Here is a 22,765-nt window from a genome sequence, read left to right as displayed (position 1 = left end):
AGGATAGCCTGGGCTACAGAGAAACCCTGTCTCAAAAAATCAAAAAAGAAAAAAAAAAAAGAAGAAGAAGAAGGTCAGGTGGGAGGAAAGGGCTCAGCTCACAGTGGCTGCTGTCAAGAGCCTGGTGGTCAGCAGCTTCTAGAAGCTGGGACAGTCCCAGCCTAAACCCCGCCCAGAAACTCAGCCTTGTTCCCACACCCGTGAAGAATTGAACTCACAACACAGATGTGAAGAAGTTGGTCTTCCTCTAGAGCAGGGTTTCTCAACCTCTCTAATGCTGTGACCCTTCAGTATAGTTCCTCATGTTGTGGTGCCCTCCAGCCATAATATTATTTTTGTTGCTACTTCATAACTGTAATTTTGCTATTATGAATCAGAATGTAAGTAGTTTTGGAGAGATAGAGGTTTGTCAAAGATACAGGTTGAGAACCCCTGCCCTAGAGCCATCCAGTCAACTCTGTGGGGCTGTACCTTGCATTGCTTCATCCTCAGTTCATGGTAATTACCACCACAGCGGAAGGGAACTAAGGCTCCCCTCCTCTCACCACTTGTGGTGGCACCTTCTTCCTCAGAGCATTCGTCCCAGTGGCTAATGGAAACCACTGACCGTGTCCTGAGATGGTGAACATCCATGAGGGACTATGGATGGAGCAGTCCTCTGTTATCCAGGGATGTGTGTTGAAAGCTCACTGGGTAACACACAGCTTCATTGTTCAGGCCCAGGCAAAGCCCTGAGCCAGCTTAGGACAGCCAGTGGGTCAAAAAGATTTAGTCCCACCAGGTATGGTGGCTCATGCCTGTAGTTCCAGCACTCTGGAGGATTGTTGCAAGTTTGAGGCTAGCCTTACATAGTGAGTTCCAGGCCAGCCTGGGCTACATGTGGAGATCTTACCTTTAGAAAAAAGAAGTAAAGAAAGAAAAGACACCTTTCTGCAGTAGCTGACACCTGTGTCCCAGCATCACTGACATTAATGACAGTGGCTGCTGTTTGTCACTGAGGCGGCTGTGTCACCCTGCTACCCTGCAGTTGGCTGAGTGGGCAGAACTGTGTCCCTTCTGTGGAAGACAAAGCTGAGTCACACCATGAGTGTACAGTGGAGCTGGGCTCCAGACATGGCTCCTTGTGCTTTTAAAATTATATTTATTTACAAAAATTATATTTCTTTACGTGTGTGTGCGTGTGTGTGTGTGTGTGTGTGTGTGTGTGTGTGTGTGTGTACCACAGTGGGTGTGTGGTGTTCACGGAACTGTAGTCAGTTCTCTGCTTCCACCATGGGGTCCCAGGGATGGAACTCAGGTCACCAAACGTGATGGCAAGAGCCTTTTTAATGTGCTGAGCCATTTCACCAGGCCCAGGAGCTTTGCTTTAAATGGGTTCACAATGTTGGTTTTAAAACAGGGGTTAATTTTTTTTTAATCATAAAATGGAAACTGTACCATAGACAACTCAGGTGCCTAGGCATGGCTGGCAGCCAGAACATGTGAGTTCAGTTTGCTTCCTCCTAAAATAGCACTGGTTCAGGGTTATTATTGCTGGGTTGAAGCACCATGACTGTCTTAGTCAGGGTTTCTATTTCTGCACAAACATCATGACCAAGAAGCAAGTTGGGGAGGGAAGGGTTTATTCAGCTTACACTTCCACATTGCTGTTCATCACCAAAGGAAGTTAGGACTAGAACTCACACAGGGCAGGAACTTGGAGGCATGAGCTGATGCAGAGGCCATGGAGGGATGTTTCTTACTGGCTTGCTTCCTCTGGCTTGTTCAGCTTGCTTTCTTACAGAACCCAGGACTACCAGCCTAGGGATGGCACCACCCATAATGGGCCCTCCTGCCTTGATCACTAATTGAGAAAATGCCTTACAGCTGGTTCTCATGGAGGCATTTCCTCAAGGGAGGCTCCTTTCTCTGTGATAACTCCAGCCTGTGTCAAGTTGACACAAAACCAGCCAGTACAGTGACCAAAGCTACTTGGGCAGGAGAGGGGTTATTTGGCTTACACTTCCATATTACTTTTTATCCTCTCTTTGAAGGAAGTCAGGACAGGAACTCAAACAGGGTGGGAATCTGGAGGCAGGAGTTGATGCAGAGGCCATGGAATGGTTCTGCTGTTGGCTTGCTCCTCATGGTTTGCTTGGCCTGCTTTGTTGTAGAACCCAGGACCACCAGCCTATAGATCACTAATCACTAAGTATGGATCAATCACTAATTAAGAAAATGCCCTACAGCTGGATCTTAAGCAGGCATTTTCTCAGTTGAGGTTCCTCCTTCCAGATAACTCTAGCTTGTGTCAAGTTGACATAAAGACTAGACAGTATAATCACTAAGTATTTCTATTTTCTTTAGCAGTGCTGGTAATGGAACTTAGGACCCTTTGCATGTTAGACAAGTGTTAACCACTGAGCCACGCCCCAGCCCCTCACTGGGGGATTCTAGGCAGGGGCTCTACCACTGAGCCACACCCCCAGTTCCTTACTGGGGGAATTCTAGGCAGGTGCTCTACCACTGAACCACACCCCCAGTTCCTTACTCGGGGAATTCTAGGCAAGTGTTACCACAGAACCACACTTCCAGGACCTTTAGGCAGGTGCTGTGCAACTGAGCCACGCCCCCCCAGCCCTCAAGAGATTAGTATTGTCCTTAGATGGAGTGGCCTGGGGTGAACCTACCCCTTTTCAGAGAGCAACTTGCACAGCCAGATGAAATGCAAAGTCCTCTGTTTGAAGGATTAGAAAACCACTGAAGGAGTGGAGGCATGTATCCACAATAGAGCTGAATGGAGATCTGCTTACTGGATCCACATACGTGGGAACACGAGCACACACAAGCACATACAACTAAAAACAATGATAATAAAAGAAAAATGATGGGCTAGGCATGTAGACCAGTGGTAAAGTGGTTGCTTAGCTCATGCAAGATCCCAAGTTCCATTCAGGGTCCTCAGTCATGAGTTGCTTTGGTGGACAAAGTCTGTCCTAGTTGTTCTGCATTGAGAGGCTGACTGCCATCTCCTGCTGAGCTGGACTCTGGGAAGCAGAAATCATGCTTTGGGCTCATAGGCTCACATGGAAACCCTCAGTGGTGGCTAGAGGGGCCTCTGGGTGGTTAGCTGCTCATTACTTGGCTCCAGGTGACATGACAAGGACAAGGATGGTCTCTCTCTCTCTCTCTCACTCTCTCTCTCTCTCTCTCTGTCTCTCTCTCTCCCCCTCTCTCTTTCTCTCTGTCTCTCTGTCTCTCTGTCTCTCTCTGTCTCTCTCTCTGTCTCTCTCTCTCTGTGTGTGTGTGTGTGTGTGTGTGTGTGTGTGTGTGTGTGTGTGTGTGTGTAGGCCAAAGGACAGATAACCTTGAATATCATTCCTCAGGCGTCTTTTACCTTTTGTTTGACACAGCATGTCTCCTTGGCCTGGCAGTTTGCCAGCTAGGTGAGCTAGTCAGTGAGCTCCAGTGACCTGTCTCTTTCCCACAGCTAGGGTTCCAGGTGCCGCACATGGCTATTATATAGGTTCTGGTACTGAGCCATCTCCAGGCCAAATTCTGTGTGCTTTATGAATGAGGGCAACATGCAGGATGGAGCAGCTATGACTGCTCAGCTCTCAGCTGCTCTAGTAAGCTCAGCTCCATCCCTCCCCTTCCCACACTGAGTCCTGGAGCCCAATGAGACCAGGGGGCCACTGTGAAGACAGCTGGCCCAGGTACCTGGTGGAACCTCTGTGAGACAAGTGACAAGCTTGTTCTGCCAAGAGCCAGGTAGCAGGTATTGTGGTCTTGCTGTCCACACAGAGTCCATCTATACTCTTTATGATCATCAGTTTTAAACTCTCTAAAAAGAAAATATCCTTAGCCTGAGGGTTTTATTCAAATTGCCCTCAGACTAACAAGCAAAAAGTAATTGTAAAGGTAAAAAGATGATTCCTGTCCTTGTGAAATTAAGAGGAAAAAATAGTGCTCATAAATAATGTGTGTAAATAGGATAACAAGGAGGTTTCTTGAGGCCTGGCATGTTGATGCACACTTTGTAATTCCCATACTTTGGAGGCGGAGGCAGGACAATTATGAACTCAAGGTCGGCCTGAACTTCATGAGGGGACCCTGTTTTTTAAAACAGTTTTGTAAGGATTCATTTTTATTTAATGCATGTGTGTCTTTATAAAGGAGTGAGTGCTGTGTGTGTCCAGGATGCCCATAGAAGAGGGTGCTGGTCCCCCGTGAACCACCTGGTGGGGGTACTGGGAACCCAACCTGGATCATCTGGAAGAGCAGCAAACACATTTAACTGCTGAGGCCCCATTAATAAATTACACTTATTTCATTTATTGTATGTGGGTATGTGTGTAGGCACATGTACATGTGGAGGTCAGAAGACAACTCGCAGGAGTTTGTTCTCTCTCCACCATGTGGGTCTTAGCGATTCCACTCATGTCACCAGGTGGCAGGCGCCTTTACCCGCGGAGCCATGTAACTGCTTCAGGACCCTGTCTGAATAAACAAAACCAAGCAGGAATTCTTGTAAACAGAAACCACAGGAGCAGAAGAGAAAAGTCCAGAGTGAAGGAAGTCTTCCCCTGAGTGCCACCCAAACCTCAGAGAGGAGGACACAGACCGAGGAGCCCAGAGGAGGGTGGGGGGGATGTGATCATGACTAGTTCCTTTCCCTCCCTTGACAACCTGAGACGTACCACAGAAACAGGGGAGGCATCCAAAGGAAACAGCCCCCCCCCCCAATGCACCTTGGTCTTGAGGGGTGTGTGGAGAGATTGCCAGGGAGAGTGCGACCCTGGGGTCAGTTCCTGTCCCTCCTCCAACAGCTCTGAGGCTCTAGCTGTCCCTGGGGCATAGACTCTGGATGGCCGCAGCCCAGGCCTGTGGCTGTTGGCAGGGAAATCAAGACAGAGAGGAAGAAGAGAGGGGAGGCTAAGGGCAGAGAAGCTGGTGATGGGATGCCACAGGCTGTCCCTACACTGACCCAAAGGGACTTTACCAAGAACTTTGGCGCTGTAGACAGGGATAACCTAAAGCCTCCAGGGTAGAATAGAACCAGATGTGACTCTGAGAAAGGAGACTTCTTAAGAGCCACAAGTCTGAAGTCGGCTGGCCAGGAATCCTGGGCTTGCTGAGCTGCCTGCATGAGAGGAGGAGCTTTCAGAGCAAAGCTGGGATCTCCTGGCCCTTTGTCATGAGGCCACAGAGGATGGAAGGGGGCCAGGAAAAGAGGCAGAAAGCTTAGGGAGAAAGGAGGAGAGCCAGGGAGCCAGGGGACATTTCTGGTTTGATTTAGTTCATTGTTAGCCTAGGTGGCTTCAGACTTGCTATGTCCCAGGCTGGACCACAACCCCTGATACTCCTGCCCTCACCTCCTAAGAACGCTGGTCTTACAAGTGGGCACCACCTTTGTCTCTTTGCTTTGTCTTAAGAAAGCCTTCCCTACCCTGAGCCCAGCTACTCGCTGCATCTAGATGGCCCATTTCTGCCTTCCACAGGGCACCCATGTTCACAGGCTCTCCATCCCTCCTTTGCTCTCTTCTTTCCACTTTTCCTGGGTTTCTTGAGTTGGGGTCTTAGTTTGTACCCCAGGGCAGCCTCATCACTATGGACAGGTGTCCAGTGCTGTGTCTTCTGCCCCGCCCCTTCCCTGACCTGCTGTCTCTACTGCCCTCACCTGCCCTCTCCCAGAGTAAAAAGATGGGTTTGGGGCTAGAGCCCTGCCTGAGGAGGGCTCTCCCTGGGTCTGTGGGCAGGGCACTGCCTCATGCTCTTGGAGGCTTTGACTTGAGCTCCTTGTCCCCAGATGAGCTGGGCCACCCTGCGGGTCACATTCCCTGCCCTGAACCCTGCTCAGCTGCACCGGCTGCTGACTCAGTACCAGCTAGCCTCTGCCATGGGCCCTGTGAGCGCTTGGGAGCCAGAAGCCCAAGACACCCCCGAGGCCTTCCAGTCAGGTGAGCCTTTCCAGCGGCCAAGCCGAAGGGGTGAGTGGGAATGGGGGTTTGAGGGTGGAGACCCCCAAGCTCCAGCTCAGAAAGGCACCAGAGCAGCCCCCTGAGGTGGGAACACATGAGTCCCCTGACACCAGGCACCTCCACCTAGGATCCTACTGTGCTGCCCCCAGTCTCAGAGTCAGTGTCCCTTCTGCTCCTGGGGCTTCAGACTGGGGCTCAACTGGCACCCAGCTGATCAGGAACTGAACAGCAGGGTGAACAACAACCTTTGGAGACATTCCTCAGCTTGGAGCACACATTTATACTGTTTACACACATGCACATGTGTGGAGCAGCAGAGGTACATACATACATACATACATACATACATACATACGCACGCATACATTTCAATTTGTAAGTTATACATATCTTCCTTCAGAAACATACATCCACAGTGTGTAAATAGAAAGCACAGGCTGATAGACAAAAGGCTTCCCACTGACTTCCTGTTACCTGGTCACCACTGGCTGGGCTGGGCACAGAGGAAGCCTCTAAACAGTACACCTGCGCCTTGTCCCATTGGGTCCCTCCTAATTTACAGATTTGTAACCAATCACTCCCTTCCCCCACGTTCAGGCTCCATGCTGGAGCTTAGAGCTGGCATCACAGAAAGGTTCCTGTCTCCATCCCCATCCCCATCCAGTCCCTGTGACACACGGGTGTATAGAGGGGTGGGGTCTGCCAGTCTAGACAGACTAGTGGAATTCAGAAGGGAAGAGATTAGGCTGGGACTTCGCCTGCCACTCTGTGGGTGGGTGAGGACCTAAGGTGGAGGGAGGAGAGGCCAGGTCCCAGAGCCCGCATTCACTCCACTGCAGAAGACATCCTGGAGTCCTATGAGAACCCACCGCCCATCGTTCTGCCGAGCCAGGGTTTCCAGGTGGACCTGGAGGCTGACTGTGTGGAGGACAGCATCTACCAGCACCTGCTCTACATCCGCCACTTCCTGTGGGGGCTGCGGGGCCAAACCAGCCCAGACACAGGGCCTGCCCAGCCAGAGAGCATCGAGGTAGAATGGGCAGGGATGCTGGTGGGGAGGGGCTGAGTCACTCAGAGCAGCTGAACTGAGACAACCTTTAATTGCTTGTCGCCAGAAGCAGGCACTGGTTGTCTAGAGTGGGCTGGGAGATGCAACAGGTATCCTGAGACAAAGAGGTCCCTGGCCTCTGCTTGTTGTGATGCAAGTGTCTTCACTCTGTGCCTAACATGGCCTGGCTGGGCCCATATCCTCCTAGGTGCCTTGTCGGTCTCTCTTCCTGACAGGGAGCCATCATGGATGCCTGGTCCACCCCTGCCTCTGGGCCTCAGCGTCTGTCTACCTTCCCTTCCCAGGGCCTGTACCACACAATTCCTGAGGGGCATCTGGAAGCCCATGGCTGCCCCCTGGCTAATAGGGACCCAGGCAGAGGAGCTATTGAAACTGCTTCTGTCCATTCTATTCCTGTCACTGGAGCTCTCCGGGCACAGGGTCCTTCTGGAAGACAGCCTACCCAAGGGGACCGCAGGGGCTCCCAGGCTGGCTCTCTGCACACGGACTCCTCCTGCCTGCTTACTCCGCCTAGCACACCACTGAGCCTGGAGCCTGGAGGCCCCTCCTGGCCAGAGCCCGGCGGCCTCTGTGGAAAAACACTCCTTGATGGGCAGAGGAATGGACCAGGTGGTCTTCCTGGTGCGGTTCTAGAAGGTGAGACCTGGCCTGCTCATGATTGGGTAGCAGACTCTCCCTTGTGTCTTGATAGCAGGTCTTGGGCCTCTCTGTCAGCCAGTGCTGTGTCTAGAGCATGCTCCTTAGTGCCTGTTCAGGGACAATACTGATAGGTGGGTGCATCCGTGCCCTTATGTGTGAGCATGTATAGATGCGTGTATGTGTACAGTGGGGCCCACCAGGTCCTATGAGGACTCTTCATTGTGTCCTTGATTGTCTTCAAGTTTGAATGGCTCTGTGTGCTCAGTGGAGCAGAACAAGGCAGCAGGCTACCTCAGGTTCTGGGGCCAGAGCGCAGAACTGTTAGATCAGGCTCTGTCCTGAGGTCCCCACTCAGATACCAGCTTGGTTGTGAAGGCACAGGGCCTCAGGGTGGGCCTCTGTTAGGCTGGAGTCTGTAGCAGGGTCTGGGCACAATGGAGGCTCAGGAGGATGGACTTACAGTGCCATCCTAGTGGCAAGGGGTGGGGTGAGGGAGAAGACAGTGGAGAGGTGATGGGAGGCTAGGCTGCCCCAAATGCATTGGGTCCCTGGTCTCAGAGGGGTTAATATCCTGTTGAGTTTAGGTCTGCTCTTTCCCCTGAGCTTGCTGTCATATTCTGTCCAGGTGGTCTCTTCCTGGGGATCCAGGAGCACTTATGAGACATCTCTGTGTCTTCCCGAGGTCCCCTGGGTACTGCCTCTGGGGTGAGTGCTACCCTCCAAGCCCAGTGGCTCCTCATCCTTCCCCCTCTCTCTGCCCAGGAGATGCTGTTCAGGCTGCTGCTGAGCCTCCTGCTGAGGCCTCCAGCCCCAGCTCCAGCACAGAGGACTTCTGCTACGTGTTCATGGTGGAGCTGGAGCGAGGCCCCTCGGGGCTGGGGATGGGCCTGATTGATGGGATGGTGAGGACCCTGGACCTCAGCCCTCTCCCCCCATGCTTGCAGACTCGTCCTCTACAGTATGAGCATAGTCAAGGCCAGTGAGAGATGCCCTGTCTGTCTGTCGAGCACTGAAGGAGCCCAGTGCTTTCCTACGGGATATACCGGGACCTGGCTAGTTCCAAGCATGGGCCCCAAAAGTTCACAGGGAGGCTTGGGGGTGGAGTACAAGGCCTTTTCTGGGGAGAGCATGTGTCAGCACCAGCAGCATCTTGAAGCCCCTGCTTCTTCCCAGCACACACCTTTGGGGGCCCAGGGACTCTACATACAGACCCTACTTCCTGGGAGCCCCGCGGCATCTGATGGACGGCTGTCACTGGGAGACCGGATCCTGGAGGTGAATGGCAGCAGCCTGAGAGGTGTCAGCTACATGAGGTATGCACCACCCGTGGCCTGAGACGCAGGACTAGCCAGGGAGGTGAGGGGCACCTGCAGGCCGGTCCTGCATCCTGGGGAGGAGGGAGGGAGAGGCAGTGGCTGGGGCTGTTGCTCTCTCCTCTGCCAGCCTCACCGCTTTCCTTCATTTCAGGGCAGTGGATCTGATCCGACATGGAGGCAAGAAGATGCGATTTCTGGTTGCCAAGTCTGACATGGAAACGGCCAAGAAAATCCGCTTCCGCAAGCCCCCTTCCTAATAGACCAAAGGACCCTTGTCCTCACCACCTGCTTTCTGTATCCTCTCCAGGTGCCACCAACAGCCACCCATGGCACCCCACCACCCCCCAGCCCTCACACCCCAGTCCAGCCAGTCCTGGGTTTTAAAGTTGACTGAGTGAGTCCCTATGTTGTGGCCTCACGTTGAGGACACCTGTTGATAGTGTGTGTCTTAGTGTATATTTATTTATGTGACAGATGACACTAAGTTGTGACATTTCCTACAGAACTTCTATGTTTAAAGACTTTAATGGAGAATTTAGATTCAATAAACTATCTTTTATATTCTTATAGTGGAGATGTAGGATCTGCACTGTGGTACAGAGCACATGGGCAACACTAAAGGAAGCCAGTGGTTCTAGTGACCAGCCTCCCTGCCGGGCCAGCAAGGAGGAGCTTTGAGTGCATTCAGTGTGGATGGTAATGGATATAGTTCCCAACTGCTCCACTCCCCTTCTCCTGGGTCTGGGGATTGTATCCAGAGGTCTTAATATGCTAGGCAGGTGCTCTACCACTGAGCCACACCCCAGTCCCTCCCTGGGGTATTCTAGGCAGGGGCTCTACCACTGAGCCACACCCCAGCCCCTCACTGGGGGATTCTAGGCAGGGGCTTTACCACTGAGCGACACCCCAGTCCCTCCCTGGGGGATTCTAGGCAGGTGCTCTACCACTGAGCCACACCCCAGTCCCTCCCTGGGGGATTCTAGGCAGGTGCTCCACCACTGAGCCACACCCCAACCCCTCACTGGGGGATTCTAGGCAGGGGCTCTACCACTGAGCCATGCCCCAGCCCCTGTTTTTATATTTTGTTTTGAAACATTCCCACTGAGTTACCCAGGTTGGCCTTGAACTTTCTCTGTAGCTCAAGCAGACTGAACTTTCTACCTTCCTGTCTCAGCCTCCTGAGCTGGGATCACAGGCCTGCTCCTTCAAGCTAGGCTATGGATGGGATTACTTGAATGACCAAAGGACTGCAGTTTCTTTGCAACCAGGAAACAAGAACCATGAGTCAGTGGGGTCCAGTCTTTTGGTTCTTTGGGGTCTGGGTCAGTGTGGAGCTTTACTGTGGAGGAGGTAGTCCAGGGCGCACCCCATCACTGCAGGCTCACTTCAGCCACCTGAGTTCTGCACCTAGAGTGTGATCCCTGTGCCTATGTCCATCATTTTCAATTATATTGTATAGTTTCTCCTCCAAAGTAAGGGGTCTACAGGCCTAGAGAAGGCTAGATGATCAAGCTCATGTCTCCTTGGGCCTGAGCTAGCCTTGTGGCCTCTCTCCCTGCTGAGATGACCCCCCACTCTTCCCCACTTGTCACTGCTCACAAAAGTAAGTGGTTGAACACTAATCCTAAGCAGGGGCCCAGGCTTTTCTTCCCTGACCCACATCCCTTTCCAACTGCTGGAAGCCAGCTTCCTTCTCCAGCCAGGGGCTGGTGTGCTGTGATCATGGCTGGCACATGCCCACGCTGGGTGTTTACAAATGTGGCCATGCTGTGCGTCTTTAGCAGGGTCAGTAGCTCTGTCCATGAGCTCAGTGTGAACCATCTTCATCTTTTAAAAGACTTTGGTGTGTGTGCATCTATGTGTGCCTCTGTGTGTGTGTGTCTTTGTGTGTGTATATGTGTCTTTGTGTGTGTGTGTGCAGGTACACAGATGTCACAGCACATGCTGAGGGAAGGGGACAACCTCAGATGTCAGCCTTCCCCTTCCTTCAGACAGGCTTCCTTTCCTGTTGGGTGCTGCCTGCCATGTGCACATTGGCTCGGCGGCCTGAGAGTCCAGTATTCTCCTTTCTCTCCCTTCCATCTCACTGTAGGAGGATGAGGATTATAGACACATGTGATACTGTAGCTTGCTTTATGTAGGTTCCAGTGATTTGAACTCAGGTTCAAATAACATATGCTTATATAGCAGGGGCTCTAGCCACTAAGCTCTCTCTCTCTAGCCCAATGTTCTCATATTTTTAACATGAATAGAGAGATTCTTGGTACAAAGGACTCCCAGTCAACAACAAACAGCTCTCACATGAAAGGGATCTTTGTGGAGGGCACAGCCCTGGATTGGCCTCGTGCTTCTCCATGCTGCCCTCTCCTGGTTACCATCCAGAACTGCAATGCATCTGCTACCACCTGCTGCTGTGGCTGCACGTCTTTACCCAGCTTGGAGAGGCAGCCACAACTCAGTGATGCCCAAGATACTGGATAAAGCATATATTTAAAGATCTTATAATTTTTTTTGCATGTGTGGAATGGGGGTAGTGAGGTATGCATGTATGCATACCGTGGTGTGCATTGTGGAGATACAGAGATCAACTATGGGAGTCAGTTCTTACCACACATAGGTCCGGGGACTTCAACTCAAGTCTGCAGGCATGGTTCAGGAGCCTGGAACCACTGGGTCATCTTTCTGGTCCCAAATCTATTTTTTTCAAGATTTGTTTGATTTTTGTGTGTATATGTGTGCTTATATGAGTTTATGGGTACTGTCCACAATCGGGAGCTTGCAGAGGCTAGAAGAGGTACCAGATCTGCAACTATGTTACATGTGACTTCCACGTGGGTGCTGGGAACCAAACCCAGGTCCTTTGCAAGAGCAGTAAGCACTCTTAGCCACTGAACCATCTCTCAAGTCCTCTGTCCCTAAATGTATTTTTTAAAGGACATTTGAAATTCATGGCATCATCCAGAAGAAATGCTTACAGCTCAGAACAGGGCTGAGGGGCTGCAGCTGCTGCAGGGTCTGATTTCTGGGTTCACTCTTTCTTTCTTTGGTCACAAGCCCCATGCTGGGGAGCAGAGTAGGGGATCCCACATTCCTGCAGACACTTGGAAGAATGCTAGCAGGAAGCCTTCTACAATAAGCCAGCACGACCTTGTTCAGAGAACACAGTGAGGAAATATATTAAGGGATACCTGCTGACACAGGGAATTCAATTCTTCAAGCAACTCAGAATAATGTTTAGGGTTAACCAGCGGAGAAGACTGCAGGGACTGGGGGCTCACAGAGAGATGAGGTGTCCCCACCATTGCAATTCTGATGCTGGATAGTGGGCTTCTCGGTGCTTATTCAATTATCTAGAAGGTCATAAAAACAAAAGAGCACAATACAGGAGCTAAATCTCAGTCAGCAAAGTGCTCTAGTTGCCAAGCATGAGGAGACATTCTCATCCTTGGTCTAAAAGCACAATGCTGACTGCCTTGTAACCCCAGTGCTGGTGTGTGTGTGTGTGTGTGTGTGTGTGTGTGTATTGCTGGTGTGTGTGTTTGAAAGGAAGATGCCTGAATTTGTGCTAGCTGCATATGAGCTCTGGCTTCAGTGAAAGACTCGTATCTCAAAAAAAAAAAAAAAAAAAAAAAAAAAAAAAAAAAAAAGTGGTTTCAATTGCCCAATATGCAGAGTGTGACAGACCTTGGAACTCTGGAGTCCTAATGAGGATGTCTCCATCAAACGCCTCCCCTCAGGGCGCTGGAAACTCTGCTGAAGAGGAGGCAGTGAGAGCCAGGGGGAATGAATGACACCTAAGACTGTCTTCCAGACACAAAAGGTCTGACACACACACATTAACTCACAGAGACTGTGGCGGCATTCATGGACCCTGCACAGATCCAAGCCAGACAGGTCCCAGTGCTGAGATGAGGAAGTAGACCCCAGCTTCCATCCCCAACCAAAACAAAACAACAGCAACAAAAAACCCAGCGCCAACCAAGAACTATTTGCAAAGAAAAAATTATTCTCTCCAAGGGAGCCTCATTGGGTACACAAACCACACTTAACAGCAGTAGGCCCTATACCCAGCGGGTGGCTAGCAGACACACAGGTGTTTTTGAGATCTCATACTGCTTTGTTTGGGCCCCCTGCCCCCTGCCCCCTGACTAGTCTTTTGTTTATGTATGTGTCTGCATTTGTATGTGTTTCTACTTTCTGAAAAGTATCTTTTTTCCCCCTTTGTTTTTGAAATCCTCGTTCACCTTTTCTATTCACCTGCTTGTTTTCTTAAGAGAGAAAGATGTGAAGTTGGAAAGGTAGGGAGGTGGGAGGATTTGGGAGGAGATGAGGGAGGAGAAAACTCATCAGAATAAAGTGTATGAAAGTAACTATTTTCATTCAAAAATAAAATTATTTTAAAAATACAAGGTTGTTTGATGGGATGGATCAGTGGGCAAGAGGACCCGCTGTAGAGCCTGACAACCTGACAGCAATCCCTAGGGCAGAACAGACTCAACCGTCCTTACCTCCACCCATTCTGCCTTGACCCACGTGCACACCCCCTCCCAAGCAGAACACTAAGAAAAAAAATTCAGCTGGGCAGTGGTCTACAGAGTGAGTTCCAGGACAGCCAAGGCTACACAGAGAAACCCTGTCTCGAACAAAACAAACAAACAAATAAAAAAAAAAAAAGAAAAAGAAAAAGAATTCAGCCGGGCAGTGGTGGCGCACACCTTTAATCCCTGCACTTGGGAGGCAGAGGCGGGCGAATTTCTGAGTTCGAGGCCAGCATGGTCTACAGAGTGAGTTCCAGGACAGCCAGGGCTACACAGAGAAACCCTGTCTTGGAAAAAAAAAAAAATCAAGGTGGAAAGCAACTGAGGAAAGCAACCACTCTGCATCAACCTCCAGCCCTACACTGCAGGCACACACATGTGCACACACATCCATACCACATACTAAAACCATGGCATGTGTGCATGTAGGTTGTTAAGCATGCATATACAAGATGATTACAACAGTACTAAAGGCAGCTGTGGAGGTAGAAAAGCTTCACCAGTGCCATGGGGGCCTAGGAGCCTAGAGCCCAAGCCAGTCTATCCTCTAGCCAGGCGAAGGGAGGAGAGTTTGAATAATACCCTATGTGACCCTTCACCCTCCGCTGACCTCTGAGAGTAGAGTCACCAGAACAGCCCCTGTCATCTGAGTGGGCACTTAGCTTTGCCTGGTGCCCACCAAGAGGGCAGTGTGTTTTCAAACACCTCCGCCCTTGTTCGTGCTTGCATGGCTTTATCAATTATCAACAGTGCTTGGTGGAGCCATCTCAGTTCTTCCTGTGACCAAAGGATGCCAAGATTCTGGGCTGCAGTGATGGTTCAGTGGTTAAGAGCATTGGCTGATCTTCCCGAGGACCTGGGTTCAATTCCCAGCACATGGTGCTTCACAAGCTTGCAACCCCAGTTCCAGTGGGTCTGAAGCTCTCTGACCACTGCATGCAAAATGTGCATGGTACACTGACATGCATGCAGGCAAAACACTCACATAAAGCAAAAGGGTATTTTTTTTTTTTTAAATCACTAATGTTCCTGACTGAAGAGCAAAGCAAATGCCACTGACCCCTCTGCCACTGCTATAGAGGAGCCTGCCCTCACAGGGAACAGATGGAACTCTTGAGCACATCTGTCTAGGTCCAGCTCTGGGAGGGAGTTTGGTCAGGGCACAATGGCAGCAAGCAAAGGTTTCCCTGAACATGAATCCAGACATGAGGCCCATGTTGGCTTTAGTATCCCTGTGGCCTCGGTAGGAACACCCTATGCAGCCACAGACCTCAGCTGGAGCTTAAATTCAATTTTCCCTTAGGGAGCTCCAGCTTCAATACAGAGCCCAGAAACAAAGTGAAGGATGGAACTGTGGGTGGGGCCAAAGGCATGCACAGCAATAGACTGATGCAGTGGCGCCATCTACTGATCATGCACTGTCAGTACCTGAGCAGTTCTGAAGAACTAACTGCCCAGGGCTCAGGTAAATTGCAAAAAGGCTCAAGCAGTCTTGAGCATCATGAAACCTGGACGCCTCTAGGCAGGATGGCTGGAGCATAGAGTCTCTGAGTCTAGACTTCTATATCCTTAAATTAGGGAGCAGCAAATACTACCTGCAGGTGGACCCAGAAGACACGGCACCCTCATGAATACACCTTGAGTTTTATTTAGCTTTAAAATGTCTTATGTGACCAAGGCACAGCATGCGCTTTAAGAATTGGTTCTTGCCTTCCATCTCGTTCTTCTACTGCTCTAGGAAGACTCTGAGCTTTGAACTGATGCTGTGTCCCCAGGCACATACACACTATGGTATGGGGCTTTACACATGAGATCTAGGGGTCAACCCCAGGTAATCAGGCTTATATGGCAAGGCCTTTTATGTGTCTAGTTGTCTTCCAGGCCCAATTTCTTTTGTAGCCCAGGCTGCATTCCAAGTTACCACCTAGCCAAAGCCGACCTTGAACTTCTGACCTTCCTGCCTCCACCTAATGAGTGCTGGGATTACAGTGTGCATCACCATGCCTGGGGTTACACGCAGGGCTTTGTGACATAGCTTCAGCTCCAGAGCATGTCATTTCTGTCACACCAAGGACACAGGAACCAAACAGGAAACCCAGGCAGGGATTTCCCTCTACAGAGGGCATGGTGGGAAGGGTAGCAGCCCAGGCTCCAGGCCACGATCAGGCCCCCTGGCACTCTCCCAGCTGGAGGAAGGCAGAGAGGTCTGGGCTGTACACAGCACTTGGAAGGTTTACTTGAAGGCATGCAAAATGGCTCAGTAGGTAAAGGCGCTTGTCCCTGAGCCGGGAAACCAGCCAGGATCTACATGGCTGAAGGAGATAACCGACTACCAAAAGCTGTCTCCTGGTCTCCCTGTGTGCACTGTAGTGTGTGCAAGCACCCACACATAAATATTAAATAATTCTTTTTTGTTTTGTTTTGTTTTTTTGTTTTGTGACAGGGTTTCTCTGTATAGCCCTGGCTGTCCTGGAACTTATTCTGTGAACCAGGCTGGCCTCGAACTCAGAAATCCACCTGTCTCTGCCTCCCAAGTGCTGGGATTAAAAGTCTCTCTCTCTCTCTCTTTTTTTTTTAAAGACATGATTTCTCTGTGTAGCTCTGGCTATCCTGGAACTCACTCTGTAGATGAGGCTGTCCTCAAACTTAAGAGATCCACCTGCCTCTACTCCTGAGTGCTAGGATAAAAGGCACGTGTCACCGCTGCCCAGCATAAATAGTTTTTTAGTTTATTTTTCCTGCACTGCTTCCTGCCCCCAGCTCCAGAAATGAGAAACAGCACCAAGCAGACCAGGCCATTTCTGCTCGGCCTAGGAAGTAACAGTCAGTCACCTACCAGCTGCTCAAGGCTGACTGTGGCCAGCTATGGAGACAAGGAGGATGACTCATACCCAGGGGCTGGTGACCCAATCCTGACAGCCATGTCCACCTTCCTTCCCATTCCTCACAAGTCATCCAAGCCTGCAGCTCAGCTCTAATATCACTGATGCCCAGGCTCTTAAGCTGTAACTATTGTTCAGGTGGTGACTGTCCCTTCAACCTGGCAGGAGGCCAGCCTCCTTCTCCACCAGCCGGCTGACTGTACGCAGGGCCAGAGGCAGGGCCACGTTGGTGTCTCGGTGGTAGCGGGGCTGGCACACGCCCACGGGGGGTGTGAACACAAACTGGGCCACACTGGGCATCTTCAGTAGGGTTAGCAGCTCTGTGGCCCGGATCCGGATGGATTCTGCATCCTCCTCATTGTGCACAGAGCTGGTGGCTGGGTTCTGGGCCAGGGTCCGCATTTTTGACAGGAACAGTGACACCCTGGGAAAGAGAGGGTCTCAGGTCCTTAGCTGTCAAGGACCAATTCCCCAAGGTACTTAAATAGCTGCCCTCCATGGGTTTCTTTCTGTGCTTCCTAGCCGGATACCTTGGGATCAGGTCTTGGCTCCGGGAGGCTAGCTTGGTCAGCGTGGTCATGAGTGCAGTGACCACCTCTGGGGGGCAGCAGGACAAGTCGGCTGAGGGGCGGGACTGGGTGACTTCAAACAGTAGGGCTTCCAGGGCTTCAAAAAACTTGTTGATCTGCTCTGCTGTGCACCTCTTGTCGCAGGTCACTGACAGGTACTCACCAATGGCCCACACCTAAGCCCAGAACAGAGGGTCAGCAGGCCGCAGGCCTTCCTGTTTGATGGTGGGAGGGTGGCTGAGAGCTTACCACACAAGTAAACATGCTGGCTCGGCTGCGGATGCTGCTCACGCTCCCCACGAACTCTAGAAGCTCTCGTGACAGCTCCACCACCAGTGATGGCTTCAGCTTACACAGCACCAGGAACTGGGAGCTCAGCACCCTGTGAAGAGAGTGGGAACCCTGAGAGGCTGTGTACTCAGAGCAGGCCTGACCCCAGCCTACCCAATGGGAGCAGGAGTGCCAGAAGCAGCTGGCTGAAGTCAGGAAGGTAAAACTTGTCCCCCATAAGGAGCCTTTCAGTCCACTGGGGACATGACTGCCTGATATCCAGGCTAGTTGAGAGAGTAAGGTAGGAGGGAATGCTGTGAGCTCTAGGGTAGCCTGGGGTGGAGTGAGACCGACCATAAAACTGAAGAGTAGATGGCCTGCTTAGATTCTCCCAGTGAGGGGCTGGGGTGTGGCTCAGTGGTAGAGTGCTTGTCAAACCTTCAGGTGTCCCTAGGTTTAATCCCCAGGATGGGTATATATGTGTGTTAATAAACCTCCTAAAGCAGTGGTTCTCAACCTGTGGGTCACATATCAGATATTTATGCCATGATTCATAACAGTAGCAACATTACAGTCACGAGCAATGAAACAATGTTATGGTTGGGGGTCACTACAACACAAGGAACTGTATTAAAGGGTCACAGCATTGGGAGGGCTGAGACCACCTCAGTAGACAGGACCATCTGCAACAGAGCCGTGAGCCACCCTGAAAGGACACAAAGCATCTTGGAGGAAGAAGCCACTAGAGGGCTCTGAACAGAGGAAGAAACGCAGGCCAGAGAAGGAACTGGCAGGATGCAGGGCCAGTGCTCAGGCCCCTAGCCTGTGGGCAAGGACAGGGGAGACACAGGGAGCCTGTGTGTGCCATGGGCACTGTGACCCTGCTAGGGCTGTGAGCCTACCCGTGCACACGGGCCTCATACTGAGGGACTGGATAGAGGGAGTCACTTCTCTCCAGGAGCAGCAGTGCCAGCTGGTTGATCAGGGCCCCGTCAGCAATCTGGGATCAAGAACAGAAGCAGGCTCAGTCTTGAGCAGTGGGTGTTGTTATCTTCCACCCTCTGGGAGGAGCAAGGCCACAAAAGAGGAACCATGCCTTGAGGGTGAAGATCCTTATTGCCTGCACCCAGCACCCAGAAGCCCCAGCTTCCCTGGCCCAGCTCCTGTCCTGAAGCTTCCCTTGAGAACCCGGCTCTGTTGCAGACTATGGTGGCACACACCTTTAACCCCAGCACTGGGAGAAAGACAGAGGCAGCAGATCTGAGAGTTTGAGGCCAGTCTGGTCCACGTGGTGAGCCCCAGACTAGCAGGATTATACAGAGAGGTGGTGTCTCAAAAACAAAAATAAATAAATAGAAGAAGCCTGTTCCTTGAGACCAAGGCTCCGCCTTGTCTGGCTGACTGACCCCAAACTGCCCATTCTGTTGCTAGACTACTCAAAGGGTTCTGTGGGCTTCTAGTCATCTGACCTGTGGTCACACAGCCAGGAGGGAAACATTGGGCTATGGTAGGGTACTGAGACACTTGCTTTTCTGGTTCTAGCTTGTGCTGCCAGCCTCAAGTGTCATGTGCCTGCCCAGTCCCGAGGCTTTTCTCTTACTCAGAGAAGCCATGGAGAGTCCAGCAGGACAAACCTCCTTGGGATGAAGGCTGGTGCAGCATACTCTGGTCCAGTCCCTCTTGACTATGTGATGTCTATGGAGGAAGGGACCTGGGTGTGGCTCACCTGGGTCACAGCCGAGAAGAAGGCCTGAAGCAGGACGGGCACTGCCTCGGCACACTGGGTTACCCGGGCACAGCTGGCCATGGGCTTCAGCACTTGGTGAAGTGGCATCAGCCTGAGAACACAATGGGGCTACTGAGTGCCTGCCCACAGTTCCTTCCTGAAGGAGGGACGCTATAGCTGACCACAGGTGGTCATGGTTCACTCACTCCTTGGGATAACAGGCTCCACAGGACTTGAGGAGGCCAGGGGCTCCCAGGACTGCAGAGCCAGGGATAGGCCAGCAAGGGCGGAATTGAGAGGCCTGCCAACCACCCTGCTCCTCCCACTCTCCAGAACATGTTAGGCCTTAGTTTTCCCATTTGGATAGTGAACTGCACACAGCACCACATGAGGGCTAGGTCAATGAGTAGAGTCCAGGGCAGTAGTGATGGGGACCACGGCTGTCTTTTCAGGCTGAGGGTGAGAATCCCACCTCTCTGTGGAGCCGCTGGCTTTGGTACGAAGCAGGTGCCGGAACAGTCCTTGGAACTGTGGGTCCTGGAAGGCCTCCAGGCAGCTGGGGATCCTGAGGGAGACATCCCATAGCAGCCTTTCCGACGGGGTCTGTGTGGACCTAAGAGGACAGGATAGATAGTCCTATTTGACCCGATGCCAGGGGTACTGGTTATAACATCACAGGCTCTTGGGGCTGGGAAGGGCTCCATACAGAACAACATGGGAGGCTCCTCTTGATGAACATGAATATGCTGAGGAGCCCAGGGTCTCAGGGGCTATTCTGGGTGGATGGCAAATGGCCCAGAGATGTACTGTCTGTGGGCTGAAGCCTGGTCCAGGGGATGGGTAGCAGTCAGGAGCAGAGCCAGTGCCTGGTTGCATGGGAGGGGACAGAGTGGGCCCACCTGAGCTGTAGGTCCAGGGCAGCAGTCAGACAGGGCAGGTCAAGCAGGGCATGCAACATCTCCACAGCAGTGCCAGGATCCACGAGAGCTGGGAGGAGGACCACGAACTCAGCTGTGAGAGGAGGGCTGTTCCAAGCCAGGAACTGTGGGGGTACACAATGGCTCAGCAGGCAAGAGGATGCTAGCTGGCCATGCCTCATCTAGTGGCCTCCTACTACCCACTCACAACACAGACACTCTGTTTAGACAGAGACACCTGACCCACACCTCCTACTCACACTGCCTGTGATGAAGCTGTCTGTCTGTCTGACTATGTTGTAAAGGTTTTACTTCTGCTAATGTGAATGTGTGCACACATACACATGGGTGGAAGCCCAAGGTTGTCTCCATTTACCATGTGGGTCTCAAGGATAGAACTCTTGTAGCAGCAAGTATTTTTACCAGCTGGAGTCACCTCTCTGGCCACATTTGCTATTTTATTTTTTATTTTGCAGCCAATTTTGTGCTGGCAATGAAGGTAGCCATTTCTGAATTACTTGTTTTCTTTAGAAAAAGGAGTGAGTTTTGGGGTAGGGAGAAGGCTCAGTCAGTAAGGTGACTGCTGTTCAAGCAAGATCTGTAAAAAGCATACAACAGCATGCACCCCAGTGCTGGGGAGGCAGAGACAGTACATTACTGGGGCGGGCTGGCCATTCAGTCTAGGCACACCCGTGAGCTCCCAGTAAATCGAGATTCTGTTTCCAGACAGGGGAGAACATGATGAAAAGTGAGGCTTTAAGTCCAGCCACCCAGAACCCAGGTAAAGCTAGGCTGAGCAGCACATGACTGAGACTTCAGTACTCCTACTGCAAGAGGCACAGATAAGAGAGTCCCAGAGCCGGGCGGTAGTGGTGCACACCTTTAATCCCAGCACTTGGGAGGCAGAGGCAGGCGGATTTCTGAGTTCGAGGCCAGCCTGGTCTGCAGAGTGAGTTCCAGGACAGCCAGGGCTACACAGAGAAACCCTGTCTCAAAACCCTCCCTCCCCCCAAAAAAAAGAGAGTCCCAGGAAGGCCACAGGCAAGCTAGCCTGGTGTATGCAGGTTAGCAAACAGAGACCCTGTCTCAGCCAACAGGGTGGAGAGGTGAGAACTCCAGTTTGTGATTTCATCTCTATACATATACACCTTGACTCATGTACATGGGATGCATGTGCACACGCATACATACACACACACACATACACACACCACACACACACTGGGTTGCAAGAAGTGCCTGTAAAGGTCAGGAGAGAGCCCAAGATCCCTTGGAATAAAGAGTTACAGATGGTTGTGAGATTCCATGTGCAGGTCCTCTGCAAGAGCAGCCAGTGCTCTTAACCACTGAGCCATCTCTCCAGCTCCTAGGTTTTTCTTGTTCTTTGTAGCCCTGGCTGTCCTGGAACTATACAGACCAGGCTGGCCTCAAACACTTAGAAATCCCCGTGCCTCAGCCCCGGAGTGCTGGGATTATAGGTGTTCACTACTGTATCACACTTGGCTTTGTCTGCTTTTTGAAACAGGGTGTCGTGTAGCCCAGGCTGGCCCAGAACTCCTACTTCTGATCCCTTGCTTCAGCCTCTGGTTCCCATGTGGCTGCCTGAGATGACTCTGGATGCTAGGAGACATGCAAACCCCTAGCCCCACACCTCACCACACTCCAAACTGAAATCAATGGAAGAGGGAAGCCTTGGGCCCACCTCAATGAAGCCCACACATGCCTTGAATAGACTTGGGAAACTCAGCCTGAGAATGCTGAGAAAGTGGGCGTCGAAGAGAGCCAGGCTGTGTGTGCAGAAGTGTATGACCTCGAAGGCCAGGATCGGGCTGTGGAAGCGCTCGGAAGGGAGACTGCCGAGCAGCTGCCTGTAGATGGCTTCTGCATCCATGGTGGCCGCTTCCCCTGAAAGACACCAGACACCAGCAAGGTATTAGGCCCTACAGCAATAGCATCTGCAGTGACTCGGGATAAGGATTCCTATTGTAGGCCAGAGCTCACCCAGCCTGGCTGAACCTCCAGGGCTGCCTGAGTCTTCAGAACATAACAAGCCTCCTGGAGATGTTGCCACCTCCCTAAGGCCACAGACCACAAACCAGGGGATGCTGTCAAGAAGAGAGCAGGCCTCAACTTTTGACTTTCAAGGGCCCATGGTACATCAGAGTCCTAAGCTTGGCCCAGACTATGATCTCAGTTATTCTGGAGGCTGAAGCAGAAGAATCACATGTTCAAGACCAGCCCGGGCAACACTTGAAAAATAAAGGGAGCTTGGGTGTACTGGCTGGTTTTGTGTGTCAACTTGACACAAGCTAGAGCCATCAGAGAAAATGCCTCCATAAGATCCAGCTATAAGGTATTTCTTCAACTAGTGATCAATGAGGGAGGGCTCAGCCCATGGTGGGTCCCGTTTTTCAAGAAGGCAGACTGAAGGAACCATGAAAGCATCACCCTTTCATGGTCTCTGCATCGGCTCCTGACTCAGGTTCCAGCCATACTGGACTCCAGTGAAGGACTATGATCTGGAAGTGAAATAAATTAACCCTTCCCTCTCCAACTTGCTTTTGGTCATGGTGTTTCATCTTAGCAGTAGACACCCTAAGGCGCTGGGCGTAGTGGCATACTCCTAACCCCAGTATGTGGGAGACACAGGCAGGTGGATTTCCATGGCTCCGGGTCACCCAGAGTTACACATGAAAAAAACCAAAACAAGTAACCAATCAAGTAACAATAAAAAAAAAAAAGCAATCAAAATAAAAAGAGTGCTGGGATTAAACTCAGTGGTAGAGCCTAGAATCCCTTAGTGGGGAGCTAGGGGTGTGGCTCAGTGGTAGAGCCCCTGCCTAGAATCCCCCAGTGAGGGGCTGGGGTGTGGCTCAGTG

At 51.5% G+C, this 22,765-nt stretch overlaps 2 protein-coding genes across 5 annotated transcripts in view; one reads left to right on the top strand and one right to left on the bottom strand.

Annotated features, from left to right (window-relative positions):
- Radil (Rap associating with DIL domain) overlaps positions 1-9,558 on the top strand; it is a 66,317-nt gene extending 56,759 nt beyond the window's left edge. For all 3 annotated transcript variants that reach the window (XM_031338573.1, XM_031338575.1, XM_031338574.1), the window contains exons 10-15: positions 5,789-5,939; positions 6,800-6,990; positions 7,314-7,665; positions 8,431-8,570; positions 8,842-8,981; positions 9,136-9,558. In XM_031338573.1, the coding sequence (XP_031194433.1) occupies positions 5,789-5,939; positions 6,800-6,990; positions 7,314-7,665; positions 8,431-8,570; positions 8,842-8,981; positions 9,136-9,241 (1,080 nt within the window). In that variant the 3' untranslated portion in view covers positions 9,242-9,558. The remainder of the gene's footprint in view (positions 1-5,788; positions 5,940-6,799; positions 6,991-7,313; positions 7,666-8,430; positions 8,571-8,841; positions 8,982-9,135) is intronic.
- A 6,670-nt stretch (positions 9,559-16,228) lies between these two features.
- Ap5z1 (adaptor related protein complex 5 subunit zeta 1) overlaps positions 16,229-22,765 on the bottom strand; it is a 19,853-nt gene continuing 13,316 nt past the window's right edge. For both annotated transcript variants that reach the window (XM_031338569.1, XM_031338570.1), the window contains 8 exons: positions 21,610-21,791; positions 19,869-20,011; positions 19,442-19,582; positions 18,970-19,081; positions 18,146-18,243; positions 17,223-17,355; positions 16,935-17,149; positions 16,229-16,828 (listed from right to left, as the gene is read on the bottom strand). In XM_031338569.1, the coding sequence (XP_031194429.1) occupies positions 16,558-16,828; positions 16,935-17,149; positions 17,223-17,355; positions 18,146-18,243; positions 18,970-19,081; positions 19,442-19,582; positions 19,869-20,011; positions 21,610-21,791 (1,295 nt within the window). In that variant the 3' untranslated portion in view covers positions 16,229-16,557. The remainder of the gene's footprint in view (positions 16,829-16,934; positions 17,150-17,222; positions 17,356-18,145; positions 18,244-18,969; positions 19,082-19,441; positions 19,583-19,868; positions 20,012-21,609; positions 21,792-22,765) is intronic.

This window comes from Mastomys coucha, unplaced genomic scaffold, assembly GCF_008632895.1.
Source record: "Mastomys coucha isolate ucsf_1 unplaced genomic scaffold, UCSF_Mcou_1 pScaffold22, whole genome shotgun sequence".
Taxonomy (NCBI): domain Eukaryota; kingdom Metazoa; phylum Chordata; class Mammalia; order Rodentia; family Muridae; genus Mastomys; species Mastomys coucha.
Note: the sequence above shows the minus strand (reverse complement) of the source record. Positions and strands in the feature narration are given on the sequence as shown.